The sequence below is a fragment of the Medicago sativa genome, chromosome 6 (assembly GCF_051527215.1).
Source record: "Medicago sativa cultivar Bolivia chromosome 6, Bolivia_mono, whole genome shotgun sequence".
Lineage (NCBI taxonomy): Eukaryota > Viridiplantae > Streptophyta > Magnoliopsida > Fabales > Fabaceae > Medicago > Medicago sativa.
The window spans coordinates 62,651,292-62,667,579 of NC_140754.1; the positions used below are offsets into that span (position 1 = coordinate 62,651,292).

General features: G+C 34.3%; 1 protein-coding gene and 1 long non-coding RNA gene across 2 annotated transcripts; both read left to right on the forward strand.

The window, feature by feature from the left end:
• The first annotated feature begins 2,354 nt into the window (after window positions 1–2,354).
• LOC146916174 (vesicle-associated protein 1-1-like) lies at window positions 2,355–4,770 on the forward strand. The gene is made up of 6 exons (XM_085718327.1): window positions 2,355–2,777; window positions 2,878–2,948; window positions 3,046–3,076; window positions 3,610–3,701; window positions 3,889–4,021; window positions 4,442–4,770. The coding sequence occupies exons 1-6, from the start codon at window positions 2,606–2,608 to the stop codon at window positions 4,471–4,473; spliced, it is 531 nt and encodes a 176-aa protein (XP_085574453.1). The 5' UTR covers window positions 2,355–2,605; the 3' UTR covers window positions 4,474–4,770.
• A 2,262-nt stretch (window positions 4,771–7,032) lies between these two features.
• LOC146916175 (uncharacterized) lies at window positions 7,033–10,831 on the forward strand. Its single transcript, XR_015013945.1, has 2 exons — window positions 7,033–7,150; window positions 10,644–10,831. It is a non-coding gene; the product is annotated as an uncharacterized LOC146916175 (long non-coding RNA).
• The last annotated feature ends 5,457 nt before the right edge of the window (window positions 10,832–16,288 follow it).

Genomic DNA, 16,288 nt, shown 5'->3' on the forward strand with positions numbered 1-16,288 from the left:
GGCATATGTAAAGGACAATGGACTCTAATGATGTACACCGATACAAGCACCGACACATGCACACACATCACATGGATACTTTAGATGAATGTTTAGGGAATGTATGCTTTAGATGTATGTTTAGGAATCACGATACTTAGAAAAATTCGCTGTTCAAAAAAAACATGAACAACTTCACTCAAATAACTTTCCAAAGAAACCTTGGGATCAAAATCCCATTGAATTTTCCCTTTGTTTTCTTAAACAAAAAACTTTAATGAATTCTAAATCATACTTAGACCTTTTGCAAAATAACTAATTCCACCTCACACTTTCCAAATCTTATGCCCTTGAGGCCTCTCTCTCTTATTCTTCAAAATTCCATTTTTCAAAATTAAAATCAACCAACGAAAACAAAAACATTTTTTGGAAGAGAACTACATGGAGTTTGATCCCTTAAAAGGGTATGTAGGCAAGAAGTCAAAACTTCTCCAAGTCCAATAAAACAAAATTCAAACATCTTCTTCTCCCTCCAATTCTTGACTTAGTAAACTCTTAGGTGTAAATATCATTTTTCTAAATAGCATTTAAAAATAAAGCGCGCGCGTATAAAGTAAAGACGGTTCCTATAGGATACTATAGTCGTTATGGGTGCCTAACACCTTCCCGTAGCAAAAACAACTCCCGAACCTCGATTCTCAAGGGTTTTTCTTATTTTTCCCTTCCCAAGAAAAAATAAGATATCAAAGGTTAAAAAGGTTCAAACGTAATCAATGTTTGACACCCGAAAAACCAAGATAAAACAGTGAGGACCACAAAAAAATATCTTGGGTTGATTGGAACACTGTTTGTGGGAGTAAGGAGGTTGGAGGTTTGGGGGTAAGGAGAATTAGAGAGTTTAACATAGCTTTATTTGGGATGTGGTGTTGGAGGTTGTTAATGGAGAGAGAGAGTTTGTTGTGTCGGGTGTTGTCAGCTCGTTATGGTGTGGAGGGAGGGCAGGTGTTGGAGGGGGCGTGAGGTTTCTCATTGGTGGAGTGTTATTGCCGCTTTGCGTAGAGAACCTTGGTTTGTTGATAATAGTAGGCGTTCGATTGGAAACGAAATTACTACTTCTTTCTGGTCGGATGTATGGGTGGGTGGTGTATCTTTTAGAAGCAGGTTTAGTAGATCATATGATTTATCAGAGTTTAAGGGGGGACTGTGTCTGAGATGTGTCAGCTTGGTTAGGGGTATGTGGGTGATGCTTGGAGGTGGAGGAGGAGGTTGCTTGCGTGGGAGGAGGAGCAGCTGGGGGAGCTTACTCTTTTACTTCAAAATGTTAATCTGCAGGTTGACAAAGAGGATACATGATATTGGTCATTGGAGAGTTCTCGTGTTTATTCTGTTCGTAGTGCTTACCATTTCCCGACGGTCCAACATCTTAATACTTCTTCCGTGGCGACGACATCGTTATGGAATAAGGATATCCCGTTGAAGGTAGTGCTTTTTGCTTGGCGCCTGTTTCGAGATAGGTTACCTACAAAGGATAACTTATTTCGCCGTGGGGTTATTGATTTTGACTCTCGGTTGTGTGCTTCTGGATGTGGTTCTTTGGAAAATTCTTCTCATTTATTTCTGCATTGCAGCAGTTTCGGATCTGTTTGGAACTATATTTATAGGTGGATTGGTATTTATACTGTTACTCCTAATTGTTTTGTTGCTGATCATTTTAATCAATTTTCTTTTACTGGTGGCGGGGCTAGGGCTCGGCGTTCTATTATTCAGGTGATTTGGTTTGCTGCCGTGTGGGAAATCTGGAAAGAAAGAAACAATAGGATATTCAATGCAAGTAGTGGATAAAATAAAGGCTACTTCCTATGCGTGGTTGAAGGCGAAATGTGCCTCTCTTCCATTAAATTATCATGGGTGGTGGCTTAGTCCATTTACTATGTTAGGCACTACATAGATCTGTTGCTTTCTTTTTCTCTTTGTTTGTACATATTGTATTGACTCATTGTTCTTCCTTAGTACACCTTGTGCTAGGGAGAACATTTTGATTTGGTAATATATACCATTTTAGCCTCTTCAAATAAAAAATAAAAAAAAGAGTTTAAGTTGCTCCGCAAGAAAATTTACAAATCAAAGTAAATTGTACACATAATATTTATGACTTTGTCTAATTCACTAACAAAAAGTTAACAAAAACAATACAGTGGCCAATAATAGATCACAAACAGAAAAGTAACAGAAAACCATCTTTAGATTAATTTAGATTTTGTTCTTTGAAACAGCAAAAGTTTAGTAACACATGTTCTCCACAAGGCCGGTCAAAGAAAGAATACAGAAGCGCTATATATAGACAGAACACAAAACACCTCAAAAACAGCTTGGAAATGCACATTCGGACCCAGCTGGTGGGATCAAAACCGAAAACAACCTTAAGCTGAAACTTGTCCAATTTTGGAAGGAGCAATGCTGGATCATCTAAAAAAAGTACTGAACATCCAAATCAGAAAAAACAGAAGCATTACCAAAAGAGTTTTCTAACGCATTCGCATACGGACATGAAATATAAAATGGCTCATTATTTCTCTCTGTTATTCTCATTCAAACCCTAGAAAACCAACAATTGGTAACACAAACAATGGGACAAAGTGTTTCTTCTTCCATTTGCCCACCTTGTTCCAATTCTGTTTCTCCATTTTATGGGGATTATGAACAATTGAAATCACAAACAGATAGTTACCCAAGGAAATCACAAGAAGAAGATACTTCTTGCTATATTGTGACACGTCATCAAGAGTTTAGGGTTCCATGTAATTTTTACTCTTAGCTTTGGGAAATTTTGTTTTACTTATTTTATACAAATTTCAGTTTTTTCTTCTAATTTCTTATTCTTTGATATTTGTGAAACAGTTGAATTGGGAAAGAACATTTCATGCACTGTGCAAAGGACTATCAACTCAGATGATTTCGTTCGTATCAAGGTACTAATTATTTCATTCTTCAATCATGTTTTAATTTTTTTGAGTTTGTAAATTTGTGTGTTTTATTTTTGTTTATATATTGATGGTGTTGTTGCAGATGAATACACCGAAGTCTTGTGTTATTCAAGGTTTTATTCTCTCTATTTCTATCATCATAGAATCTTAACTTATTTAGATCCTTTTCATTTTATATGAAACAAGCATCCAAAGATTGTAATTACATCAATTAATTAATTTTTCCAATGTCAATGTGTTGGACACCTCTTAACTGTTGATATAGTAAGCACTGATATCTCTATCCAACTTGGGTCAGTGTCCGACACAGACAATATTTTATTACATCAATTAAATCACTTTTCCGATATCAACGTGTTTGTGTCGGTGTCATGTATGGTGTTTGTATCCGTGTCTATGTGCTTCATAGATACCGATCAATAAATCAATGTTTTTTTAACGGATAAATTTATTGAAAGCATACCTAACACAAAGATGTGAATAGGCAGCACAAAGATTGCAAACATGAAACAATGATTGTGATAGCTTACTTTTTACCCTTAAAAGTGAATTGTTAACTTTTGAAACAAGGTTTGCATGGGATTAGTAGTATAATGTCACGTATTATGTTCTTTCATACTCACTTTTCTAACAATTCACATTGTAGTTACAAATAATGCCGCCAGAGACACGCATATCATTAAACGCGTACTTCTAAGGCCTGGAACAACCACGAAAGATATCACTCCAGCTGAATTGGTAACAACAAATATCAAATTGTTTTTTGACATAGTTTAGAGAATCACATTATTGTTGCACGCGTGAAATGACGAATTAAGTGTACTCTAGTTCTTTAGCTGGATTCCGAGTTTTCAAACAAAAAAATTAAGAATGTATTCTGCCCATCTTACAGGATTTAATCGTTTTCTTTTATCATTACATTTAGTTTAAAGAAGAATCTGGCTATGAAGTTGAAGAATGCAAAGTGACAGTTGTGTATGTTGATCCTCTTAAACCACCATCGCCAGTTCAAGAAGGATTTGATGGAGATTTGTCTCCTCAAGCATCTGTATTACCTGGTAAGTTTTTTTAGATTAATTTTTTTAATGCAGTTCAATTTCAGATATAATTTATATGCAACATTTGTCGTAACTACATCGCTACAAACCTTGGGCAATATACACGCCTGCAATAATATATAATTTTTATGAGTTTATGTACTTATTTATATTGCTAAATTGGTATTTCATAATGATAATGATCGTTATACATTGATTTTATTTTCAATTAAAGCACGTTCTCTAGGAATGTCCCCCCATATAATCTTTTTGAAGTTGATTACTTCATGTCATTTATAATTTACCATGATATCGAAAACCAAATATGCCCAATATACTCCAATGTTCAGCAGACCCTATTTATGTTTGGATTGCTCTTAGTAATATTCAAAATCAAATTCGGAAAAAATGGTGCTCATTTTGAATTTCTTATTATGTCAGGTACCATCGTTTGTTTCAAAGTTAACGAATGAGAAAGAATTCTGTCAGGCATGTTGGCCAAATTTATATCATGGTCGTTAGGCGTGACACATTGAAGCTGCCAACTAACTATAAGTCAGATTTTAAAGCTACTTTTTGGGGGGCTGGGGGAAGTAATGTTTACTATTATAAGATAAGATAATCACAGATAGATTGAAGAAATTTATATCATGGGATCTGTTACCTGACCCCCTCATTTGTTGTTGGTTGTCTCAATGTCTAGTCATTGATACTACGAAAATGGCGTGATATTAATGGATAATCTATACGTATTAATTTATTTGCAGTAACATTAAGTACTTTCATGAGAATGATAGGGATGGATCTTACATGCCTTTAACATAAGAATTTAAAAATAGTTTGGAAACTTTGGATTGCTTTATGTCATTTTAATAGTTGTCTTGAAATGGAAAAGAAATTTCTTTATTTTGCCAATATTAACACTCACTTTGTAAATATAAATTCTCTATTCCCTAAGGTTTTCATCAGTCAAGACTCAAGAAACAGATGACATAAAAAGTTTATGATGAGTTCTAAAAATTTAGGACAAGGTTTGGATTTCTTCTAAAAATAAATCTGATCATTTTTTCACCGATGCGTCGACCACACTTTGATTTTAAAACTTGAATCCGTTTTAATTCTATGAACTCTTTCAATTGGTTTTACTTAAAAATAAAGCATTGGTGATAAAGAATAAGTAATAGGGAGAAGATAACCAAATTTCTTCATGATTTTCTGTGCAAGCAAGGCTATTCAAAGTAGGCTTGAGTAAGATTGAAGGTCAAGTTATTAGTAATTGAAAGTAAAAACATAAAAAATATAACAGTGATACCATAATATCACAATAGTTTCCCGATCACTTACGCAAAAACTAATTGCATTTGAATATGCAAGCTTTGTATTTAGAGAGTCATTCCATTTCAGCCTTGTGGTTAGTTCCATAATATCACAATAGTTTCCCCATCCCTTATGTAAGTTATCCTTTTCTTTCTAAATATGCCTTTGGCTTCTCAGTTATGTTAATTTTTTTATAAATAAGTGTATTGTATATAGAAAATTAAACATGAGTGGAAAGATAGCAGGAGGATCTTTCTAACAGTCGATCTTGCATCTATTGGATTAGACAAGAAGTTCACGGGAGCATCCTTCTTTAGAGATACCCATGTCCCCTTGAATATGACATCTCTAACAAAGTCAAGCATTTTTTTACGGTCAGAAAACTCCTTACAATGAACTGCATGCCTTTCAAAGGTATCCAGGCAAGCCTTACAACAAACGCACACCTCACCGATAAGATCATGAGTCGATCGATATATGAGGAAAATGCAGTATTCTACGGGTGACATATGTTGACCTAACTCATCAACAAGGACAGCTAGCAGAAAATCCTTAGCAAGTGCTGCTTGAAAACAACCAAAAACTGTCTCGAGGTCATTTCAAACTTCAGCCAAAATTTCCCTAAAACACCCTAAATTTCCCAAAAACTGTCTTTAGGAGGAACAATGTTCTTGCTAGTAAAACTGCTACAATAAAAATCCCGAATCGTATCCCAAGAACATCCAAAACATTATCAAAATCAGAGTCCTTATCACCTATTCCACTACTCTCAACCAAATCCTTCCTGTAAGTAAATACACAAAAAGATCATTTTTAAAAATGCTTCAATTCTGCATAATTATTCTTTCTTTTTTTTACATTTCTCAACTTAATTGTTGTTTAGGACAAAAACATCACCTCATGAAGGTTTTGAAACAACCACTGAGAACAAAAGACCTGACATCCTTGGGTTGCACCAACACTATGACTCTATGTTCCCCTTCAAACCCCTTGTATATCTACCAAAGATATATCTGCCTATATAGAACTCTATGTAGATCAATCTTAACAAGAATTTATGATAAGATTTACACATGAGTCTTTCCTGAAGAAAAAAAACTTAGATTTTAAACCAAACTCGTAGCAAATACAAACCAAGTATATCGTGTTTTTTATCTTTGAATTTATTTTAAAGTTAGTTATAATTATTTATTTATTTAAAAGTTAATTGATATATTTAATTAAATTTTTGACTTGGTCATATTAACAAACTAATAGCTTATATTACTTCCTTCTTTCAAAAAAAAAAAAAAAAACTTAATATTACTTCTTATCTTTTAGTTTTGAACATTTCTTTAGTGACTTAGTTGATCCATCCTAAGGTCTAGAATTATAGTTCTATAACGTCACAATTTTGTCTTATAAAAAGTAGTAACCGAACGTATGGGTGGAGAGACTTACACAAGTTCCTCTCCTTGCTCTGGTAGATCCTATTCCTAGAACTACTCTTAACCAACGAGTTATACTTAAAAAAATTCGCCATAGAAGACACCCTCACACCAAAAATAAAGAACCATTTTGTTTTTCACAACATCAACCTTCATCTCCAAAAATAACCTCATGTATTTAGATTGTGAACTACTGCAAATGTTCGCAGTCATTTGTTAAAGTGGAAGTTACTTGAAATTAGAAACCGACCCTTGTTGGTTTCAAATTTCAACACAACTTCGATTTTAACAAGTGACTGGAACATTTGCTTTTGTGTTCATGTTTTATATTCACATCTTCTCATTCATACCTACGATGCCTATGCCGCAGGGACGACCAACACACATGTGAGCATGCACATTGTTTGTAAGTGCACCTCTATCTACCAATAAATGACTTTTGTGTCAAAGCGCTTATGTATAAGTTATTGTTTATAACGATAAGTGCTTATGTATAAGCTCACACAAGTTAATTTTTATATCAAAAGATAAAATAATGTTACATTGTTTTTCTATATGCTTTAAGTAGTTTTCATAAGCTATATTGCAAAACTTTTTAGAATAAGTTGTTTTCATATGACAATGATCATTCACTCATGTAACTATGTTTTTGGAAATCTTGGAATCCATGAAGTACTTTGAAATCTTCAAAATATCTTGTATAAATCCTTTATAATCTTGTGTTATAAATCTTCATTGTAAAAAGTCTTTTAAAATCCCACAAACTCAATACAATCCAACAAAGTATCTTAAAATCTTTAATAATTTTATTTTTTTCCAATGTAGTTTTTTAAAATCTCAATCCAATACACCCTACTAATTTTGATGAAAATAAGTTTTTTCTTTTTGACACTAGAATGGATTTATTGAATTTATTAATTAAAAAACTCATTTGTATGAAATTTAAATAAAAAATTTGAAATATCAAAATCATAAGTAACATAGTACAATATACATGCCTAATTGTTCTATTTTGGGGATTCATTGGAAGGAGGGTCAGTGTATCCTTGTACAAGCGTCTTGCTTCATCTTTGATAAGGCGTTGGTACTGCTAGCTATACGCTGCAACTCCACCCTAATCACTGAAAAAACAACAGACCAATTCTAAAACATTTCTTTATTGCTATCTCTTATCAAAGTTACGTCAAGTCCGGCTCCGCTCACGTTCACGGCTTCGCCATTTGTCCATGTACGTTGGTTGTTCACTAATTTGTTGTAGAGTCGGCTTCGTTGACGGTGATGGTCACTGCTTATCCATCTGTCGCAGTGCTAGTTGTTCATCCATCTGTCGTAGAGTCGGCTCAGGTGATGGCGACAATTACTGAGGCTCAATATGTAGTGCCGAAAGATTTTGTTTTTGACTTTAGTTTCTTCTCTCTATGCTTTTATCTCATAGCTTAACGTTTGTGGATCCGATTTTATTATATTTTTTCTGCTTTTAGGTTGCCCACGTCAATAATAAAGGCTAGATGGATGGAGAAGTTATCCATCCATTTAGCTTCTATTATTGACTTGGACGATCTAAATGAATGCAAAATGTAATAACATTAGATCGCAAAACTGTTAAACTAAGAAACAAAAATGAAGATAAAAACAAACCCTTCAGGTGCGACATATGGAGCCTTGGTAGCCGTCATTGGAGTCAAATTTACGACAAATGCATAGACAACGAACACTGTGATGGATGGTGCAGCGATGACCTTTTCCGTCAACGGAGTCAACTCTACGAGAGATGGATGAGCAACCAATAGTTAGACAGATGGTGGAAACATATCGACATCAATTTTCCTCCAAGAGATAGTGTAATATCCCACTCGTTAGTTAATGGAATATTACCAGTCCAACGTGCCAGAGGATTAATGTTCTGAAAAGTAAGTATGATGGAAATTGTTTATTTATGACATCAGTCAAGCACGAGTTAAGTATCAGTGTTGGTATAACACGTTTAAGACGAAGGGTATAATGGTAACTTGGCCACAAAGGGGTATTTAAGTGAATTGGCCCAAAAATTATTCATTTGTTATTGCTCTTTCCTTCTCTAGGTTGAAGAATTTTTGAACTCTCACCTCCTTCTCTTTACCCATCGATCTCTCCCTCTCCTTTGGCATCAAATTAACATCCTTGCAAGGCAAATCAAGGTAGTACAAGCTTAAGGGTGGTGATGGTAATTGTAGGCTAGCAAGATCAAAGCATGGATGAAAGTTAAGACAAACAAGAATCTAGGGTTTGGTTTGCTTGAGCTTGGAACTTGGAGCAATCACAAGAATCATGCTAGGTGAGTTCTTAGATAGCTTATCCCACCTTTGGGTTGTGCAATTTCTTGTGCGAGAAAACATGAATGGTGCTAGTATATGATTAGGTTTTATAGAACCCCCTTGTGTCATAGATTGTCCAAAATATGTTAATGATGCCATGTATTCCATTTCTAACTGTTTTTATGTGTTCTGGAAGTGCCAGGTATCTTATGATGCTTGAAATTGAGGTTTTTTATGCAAAATCACGTTTTCTGCAGAATTCTGGACTGCTACAGTTCGCCAGGCGAGCTAGAGCTCGCCATGGCAAGCTGGGGATCAGTGCTCTCTGGAGTAGCTCGCCATTAGCTCGCCATGGCGAGAAGACAGCTGGCCAGGCGAAATTGACTGCACAGCATGTGTTGTCAATTCGTTTTGTGGCCAGCATGGATTATCCGAGGCTCGAACTTGCAGTACCTTATTAAACTATGAAACCCCTCAATTCCAAGTGTTTAAAGTACAATTTCAAACAAGGTTTTAAACAAGGGAAATGCATGGCAAGACATTAACAATGTTTGTTAATAAATGATACGCAAGAGTGAGATGATATGCAATATGTCCGGGTAGTGATAAACTAAGGAAGGGAATGAACATAGAGCCTCGGCCTAGCTTGCTGAGAATTAGAATGCTATGCATGAGTCTTAAGTAACTTAAGTCGTGAAACGTTAGTGTATTCTCTTCACATATGAATAAGAACGACCATGCAAACATGTTAAGCCATGATTAGATAAGTTAATCCCTTCACTATGTATGAATACGAATATGAAGGCAGTTTGCCGTTATACGGTTAGATCACAGACCCATGGTAAACGAGCAAGTATGTATAGGTTTAACCTTTTATGTATGTATGACTTAGACTATGATATATGTGTAGTTTAACACAATAGGATCGTTTAAGGATCCGTGGTAGATGAGTAAGTAAATGTAGGTGTCGTGAGAACGGGATAAGCTCCTCAAGGGGAGGGCCCACACAATATTGAGGGATTCTGATGCTACCTTAGATAGGTCTTCATCGGTTATATATGGGATTGTGCTCGGGATTACTCCACCCCGGGGCTCTCCGTAAAATGAATTATGATAATATGTTTGTTCAACGCTAACATTTATGTATGAATATGATTATGATTATGATATGATGCTAGACGCGCATAAGTATACGGAATAGAGAAAGATATAAATGTTATGCCGATGACGATCTTAGGTTTCCCTAATCGTACGGTTTAGGACCGTGTCATGAATATGTTATGTTTAGGCCTCGAATGCATTTAGCGATTGTTGGCATAGCGGTATTAGGTTCCCTTTAACCACCATGACAATAAGACCTATGACAATAAGATGACAATAAGGCCTCGAATGCATTTAGTAAGACCTATGACAATAAGATGAATTTATGACGGCCCTAGTATGCACGACCGTCTAAGTATGCAAGTCCCCACACACGTATAATCAACCGCCAAGTTGTATTGTAGGCACGTGGTGACCGTAGGTTTCCCCGAGGTTACCTATAGCCTAGGGTTAGGTGGAACTCACTGAGACATTATGTCTCATCCCGATCCTTATTTGTTTCAGATAAACAGATGGTTATGGCAAGCTAGTAGCCGTATGGATGCTTCAGCAAGTGCTCGTTCGTACCCGCTGCAGGATGATATGGATTTCAAGGAATGTATTTATTATGTTTTAGACGAGTTAAGTTATTCTTGATGTATGAACGCTCATGGATGTATAAGATATTCATACGAAATTTTATTTGTTGTAAATTTTAATGTATCCAGTATGGGCGTTACATTTGGTATCAGAGCAGGACGATTCAGATCATGCCATGGGTCATTAAGTTACAATTAAGGAAGTGGGACCATTGGGTTCCAGGTAAATGTTCTGATTGTCGCTGTTAGTTGAGCCTGATCAACTCAAATTAGCATTCGACGATTATGGATACCTGAGAGATGAATAGAACCCAGGAGGTACGAAGTATGTGATGAAGAAGAACCGAGAAGTATGAACTCGGAGTGAGTATTAGTAAGAAGTCAATCGTGCCAGAAGGTGGCCGGTGAACTAAGCAGTCGAAGTTTGGAGTCTGTCGGGAATGTAAAGCAACGTTAAGATGGATTGTTCCGGCACGTAGGGTGAGATGTTAATGATGCTATGTATACCCGAAAGTGAAGAATTTGGAAATATCAGAGTTTGACCCGAGACTTCGGTATGAGTCGATGATGGAATTAGATTGTGGTATAGAAAAGAATTGTATTCTGGAACGTAGGTATAAGGCTACAAGATAAGGAGAAGTCGACATATGTTGACGGAATCCGTAAGCTTTCAGGGGTAGTAGTATGAGGATGAAGTCCAAGATGTGAATGCCAGAGTGGACAAGGTTCTAATGTTTGAAGGGTTGCGCGTGGCGACAAAGTTATGAGATAAGCTATTCGTAGAGGAAGAAGTTAAGGTTTTATGTTAAGTGTTACTACGATTAAGACATTAGTTCTAAGGTACCGTGTATTGTATCGATTGATGTTAATGCTTGCCATGCAAATGTTATGGAATGTTTTTATGATGTTAGGGGTGGTCAATGTGCATTATTACTTGAGAAATAAGATTTTTATGTAAAAGACATTTATCCGGAAACGTTGAATAGAAGAAACTCACTAATAGCCAACCTGGGGACGAAACTTCAGTTTTCCCGAAAACTGTCAGTTCGCCTCTAGGAACTGTAATAGCTATTGGGGGTTGTCTTCACGATATTTTACGCAATAAAAACTATTTAAAACAACAAGCATCGAATGCACATTATATCCTAAAGTTTCAATGGAAAGGCATGGACAACCATTAACGGAATCGATTCAGTTCAAGGTAACATTAGAAGTTAATGTGTTAAGAGTTAAGAATGGGCTTGAATCAGATGTTTGACGTTCCGGTTTATGGGAATGCATTGAACTAGTACTTATCCCCATGGTACTAGGTTCGATTCCCACGGGAGGCAAAAACACTACAAGGGGGGTAGTGATTAAGCTTGTGAGTAACAGTGGCGGAGCTAGGCCGGCCCCGAACTTAAGCGGGATGAGTCGGACCACCGGGCTGTTACAGTAACTTTTAATTTTTATTTAATTATATTTAAATATACAATCTTAATTAATTTACACTATAGGGCTTGTAACAATTAAAATTTCACATCAAATTCACACCAAAGACTTATTAATTTTGCCACAAAAATACAAATATTGGTGGAAATTTGTTATATCAACTTATCCGTGGAAGTACAAATTAGGAACAATTTTTTTTTTGTAGAGAAAAAATTGGCCACCTTTTTGTTTTTAATTAAAAAAAATAATGTTTTAAAAGTATTCTAAAAACTTATTAATTTTGCACCTAAAAAAAAATTATGGTTGAATTTGATGTGAAATTTTAATTGTTACAAGCCTTATAGTGTAAATTAATTAAGATTGTATACCTAAATATAATTAAATAAAAATTAAAAGTTACCTTATTAAAATTGATTTTTTTATAGAAAAATTGTCTCATTTATTTGATATTTAATGTTACATTTGTATATTACATTTTGATTGGTTGATATCTTGAAATGGTAAATACCTCCCAAACAAGAGAGGGTAATCTAGGTCTCACCACAATATATAGATATTTTAACGATTAAACAACTTTAAGATGATATTATTTTTATGTTGAATTATGTTTATAATCATACTTATAAATTTAAGATAACATAATATTAAATCAAGTCGTTTGGTTAACCAAAAACCCTTATATACAATATATAAATATTTTAACGATTAAACAACTTTAAGATTGAATTCTGTCTATAAGCATACTTAAAAATTGAAGATAACATAATATTAAATCAAGTCGTTTGGTTAACCAAAAAAATAAAATAAAGTCTTTTGATAAAAAAAAAGAGTAAATTACATTCCCCTCACCTCAATGATGTTATAATTACACTCCCCTCCCATCCCCTCGTATTTTAACATATACACTCCCCTCCCTTGTTATTGAAAACATATTGTAAAACATTTCACTCCACTCCCCTAAGAGAAGCTTGAATTACATTCCCCACCATTCTCATGTTAAAATCTACACTTTACTCCCTCAATATATTTATTAAAATTTCTAATAATCATTTAAAAAAAATCTAGTACATTTTGAAAAAAATAGTATTGCGAGTTTATTTAATATAGTCAAAATTTGAATACATATTTTTCGTTATTTTTTATTCACAATTTCATTAACATATAGTTTTAAACCTTATTATAAAATATGAAACAACCCAAAATAAATTTAAAATATGTGAAAAATTACTAAAAACAATGAAGTATGGTTAATTAAAAGTTAATTTTATATTCTAAATTCAAAAATTAATTTTATCATTGACATTTAAATTATAAAGAAATGAAATTATTTGTCTTATATGGTGGTTCAAAATTAGTATATATCATAAAAATATTTATTTATGTTAAAATAGCTTAAATTGTAGTATGTATTTAATTATATGGGAGGAGGTTGTCAATTTTAGAAGTAGAGTATAAATTTTATTTTTTAAAAGAGGGGAGTGTATATTTTAACAAGGAAGAGGAGTTACTTACGAAGAAGTAGAGATAAACTTCTTCGTAAGGATTAACTAGTTATTAGTAAGTAGTAGGGATAAACCTCAACCAACGAATTGAGCGTTGGTTACTTAGTAAGTAGTAGCGATAAACCTCAACCAACGAATTGAGCGTGAAACGAAGTTAATTTTGGATTAGTCTTATGTTTTGAAATTTGCCACGTGACATGTTATTATTTGATCTTTTGAAGAACTACAAGTAAGTAGTAACAAACAATCACTTACTACGGATTCTCCAACAGAATCCAGATGGACATGAGTTGGTGCGGACGATTATCGGATGGAAGTTTTTTGTTTCTATCATCCAAATTATGTGGAAAATTCTCAATAAATAGGCCTTGCTTTCATCTTCTTTCTTTCACGACAAACAAACTCTCCTCATTCTCTATAACTTGTTGATTGGTGGTTAATTCTCACTTCTTAGTCACATATGCGTAGACAAAGTTTTAATTACCTCCATTGAAATTGGCGTATTCACCGGTAATTAAAACTTTGTCTTCCGCATCTGTAATTGAGAAGTGCTGCTAGTGGTGGTCAGGAGAGTGATTTCGGGGAGAAGAGTACGAAGAGGGGAAAGGAGTTGAAGTTGAACCGGGTTCAAAGGTAGAAGTTGCATTGGTCTGGATTCCAGACCTTGCTTCAGGTTTTTTCGAAATGTTTAGTTTGAGTAGAACAGGAATGATTTTACATATTTATTGAATTTTGATTCACTTTTTTATTTTTTATTAAAATTGTCATGTCCAATTGAAATAATTCAGCCATTATATTATCCTTTTATAAATAATGAAATCGAAGGTGAATCATTGAAAGAAATTTTCGCATAATTTGTTATTTTTATGGACTAATGCTTTTGTAGAAAGCATTTACGTAGGATTTTGTAGAATCATATGGCTTTTGTAGATTTTTTTGTCTTCTGCATCAACACTCTAGATTTTTCTGTCCATGCATCATACGCTATATAGTCTCTCAAAAATTTCATAGAAACAACAATATGATTGTTTTTTAAAGTGTTATTATTTGTTTTGCTTTTCCTTGAACAATAAGATAGATACAGGTTTTACAGATTAAGATGCATGTCGGCAAATGGCAGCGCAGCATGGTGATGCTGTTTTGTGACGGATGCAAATGCTTCGCTATTGGGAATCTTGACTGAAGATGTTTGTGAATTTATGTGTTAAAGTATCCATTGAGTTTGCTTATCATATATGAGATGCAATGTAAATTGAAGGGTGTTTCCGACCGGAGAAAACAGAGGTGTCAAAAGTACTTATTCAGAACCCTCTGTTATGACATCAGCTAGGCTGGCCATTGAAGCTCTACAAAAAATGGTCCAAGATTTCCTTCATTCATACCGCAAAATTTACAGTTGTGATTATTGATTTTTAACTGTGTAACTTAAATTAGGATGTAGTATTTTAGTACCTTCGTGGTGAAAAGAGAGTTCTTGGAGTAGATTGGGTTTCCTAGATTGTTCTAGAAGAACTGCTCCGCCGTTCTCCTTTGCTTCAAATTGTTTTTATTTAAAAGCTATGTTTGTTACTAAATTTTGTGTGGTTTTGGGATTTTATTGGTTGATTTCTATTTGTTTTCTACTATTCTGGATTGCAATAGGTGCTGCTAAAGTTGACCTTGTTGTTGCTTTGGTTATAAGATGTCACAAAGCTTGCTGAATATTAAATAATCGAAAGAAAATAGAATCTAAATGTAGATTACGATTAGTTTTGTATATGTTAAATTTTAAGTGACAAATATGGAAACCTATTTTATTAGAAAACTATTATTTTTATTATTTATCTTCTTTTATATTTATTAAATCCTAGTCTTCAAACCTGATCTCGACAGATCAGCTATATAAATTCTTCATACATTTCCACCTTGTGCTGTTACCCTTTTCCTTTTTTTAATACATAAAAACTTCTAATTAGGCATAGTTTCAATTACCGTTACACTCGTTAGCCTTTGTAGCTCCCAAAATTTGGAGTCCGACTTCCCTCCACTTAACAACCCTCCATTTATCCCTTTTCACTTCATAAATGTGTGATATTTGGCAAATGTAAAATCGGTAGGCTTGTCTAGCAGAAGTCCGTAGATATATATGATTTAAATCCACCTAACAGCAGCTATATATGATTTAAATCCACCTAACAGCAGCAAGTAATTGAGGCTACAATAAAACACCACTACTACAAAATGCCCCCTTTAATAGCACTTATTTTGGCGTTTAATAGCGCTTGTGAAGTGCTAAGAAAGTGCTAAGAAAGCCCCCGCTATTAAAGGTCAGAACCCCTGTAATAGCGCTTCTAAAACGCTATTAAATAGCAGCGTTTCAATAGCGCTTTCAGAAAAGCGCTAATAAAGCCTTATTTTTTTGCTATTTTTAGACAGATGTTTCTTAGCGTTTTCTGGAAAGCGCTATCTTAACTATCCCCAATTTAATAGGGCTTTCAGAAAAGCGCTAATAAAAGTCCCAAAATTTTTATTATAAAAATTAAATCTACAACCAAAAGCTTTATAATAAGATACTGACCAGGCAAAAAAATTATATGCGGATCAAAAACACTAGCAATCCATTAATAGATATAAACAACATTAATGTGTTGATCAGAAT

What these genes read in the sequence shown, in the direction of transcription:
- LOC146916174 (XM_085718327.1), top strand. Translation starts at nt 2,606, where the DNA reads ATGGGACAAAGTGTTTCTTCTTCCATTTGCCCACCTTGTTCCAATTCT. An exon ending in GAAGTCTTGTGTTATTCAAG is followed by an intron (nt 3,077 to 3,609) that starts GTTTTATTCTCT and finishes TTCACATTGTAG; the next exon opens with TTACAAATAATGCCGCCAGA. An exon ending in TCAAGCATCTGTATTACCTG is followed by an intron (nt 4,022 to 4,441) that starts GTAAGTTTTTTT and finishes TTATTATGTCAG; the next exon opens with GTACCATCGTTTGTTTCAAA.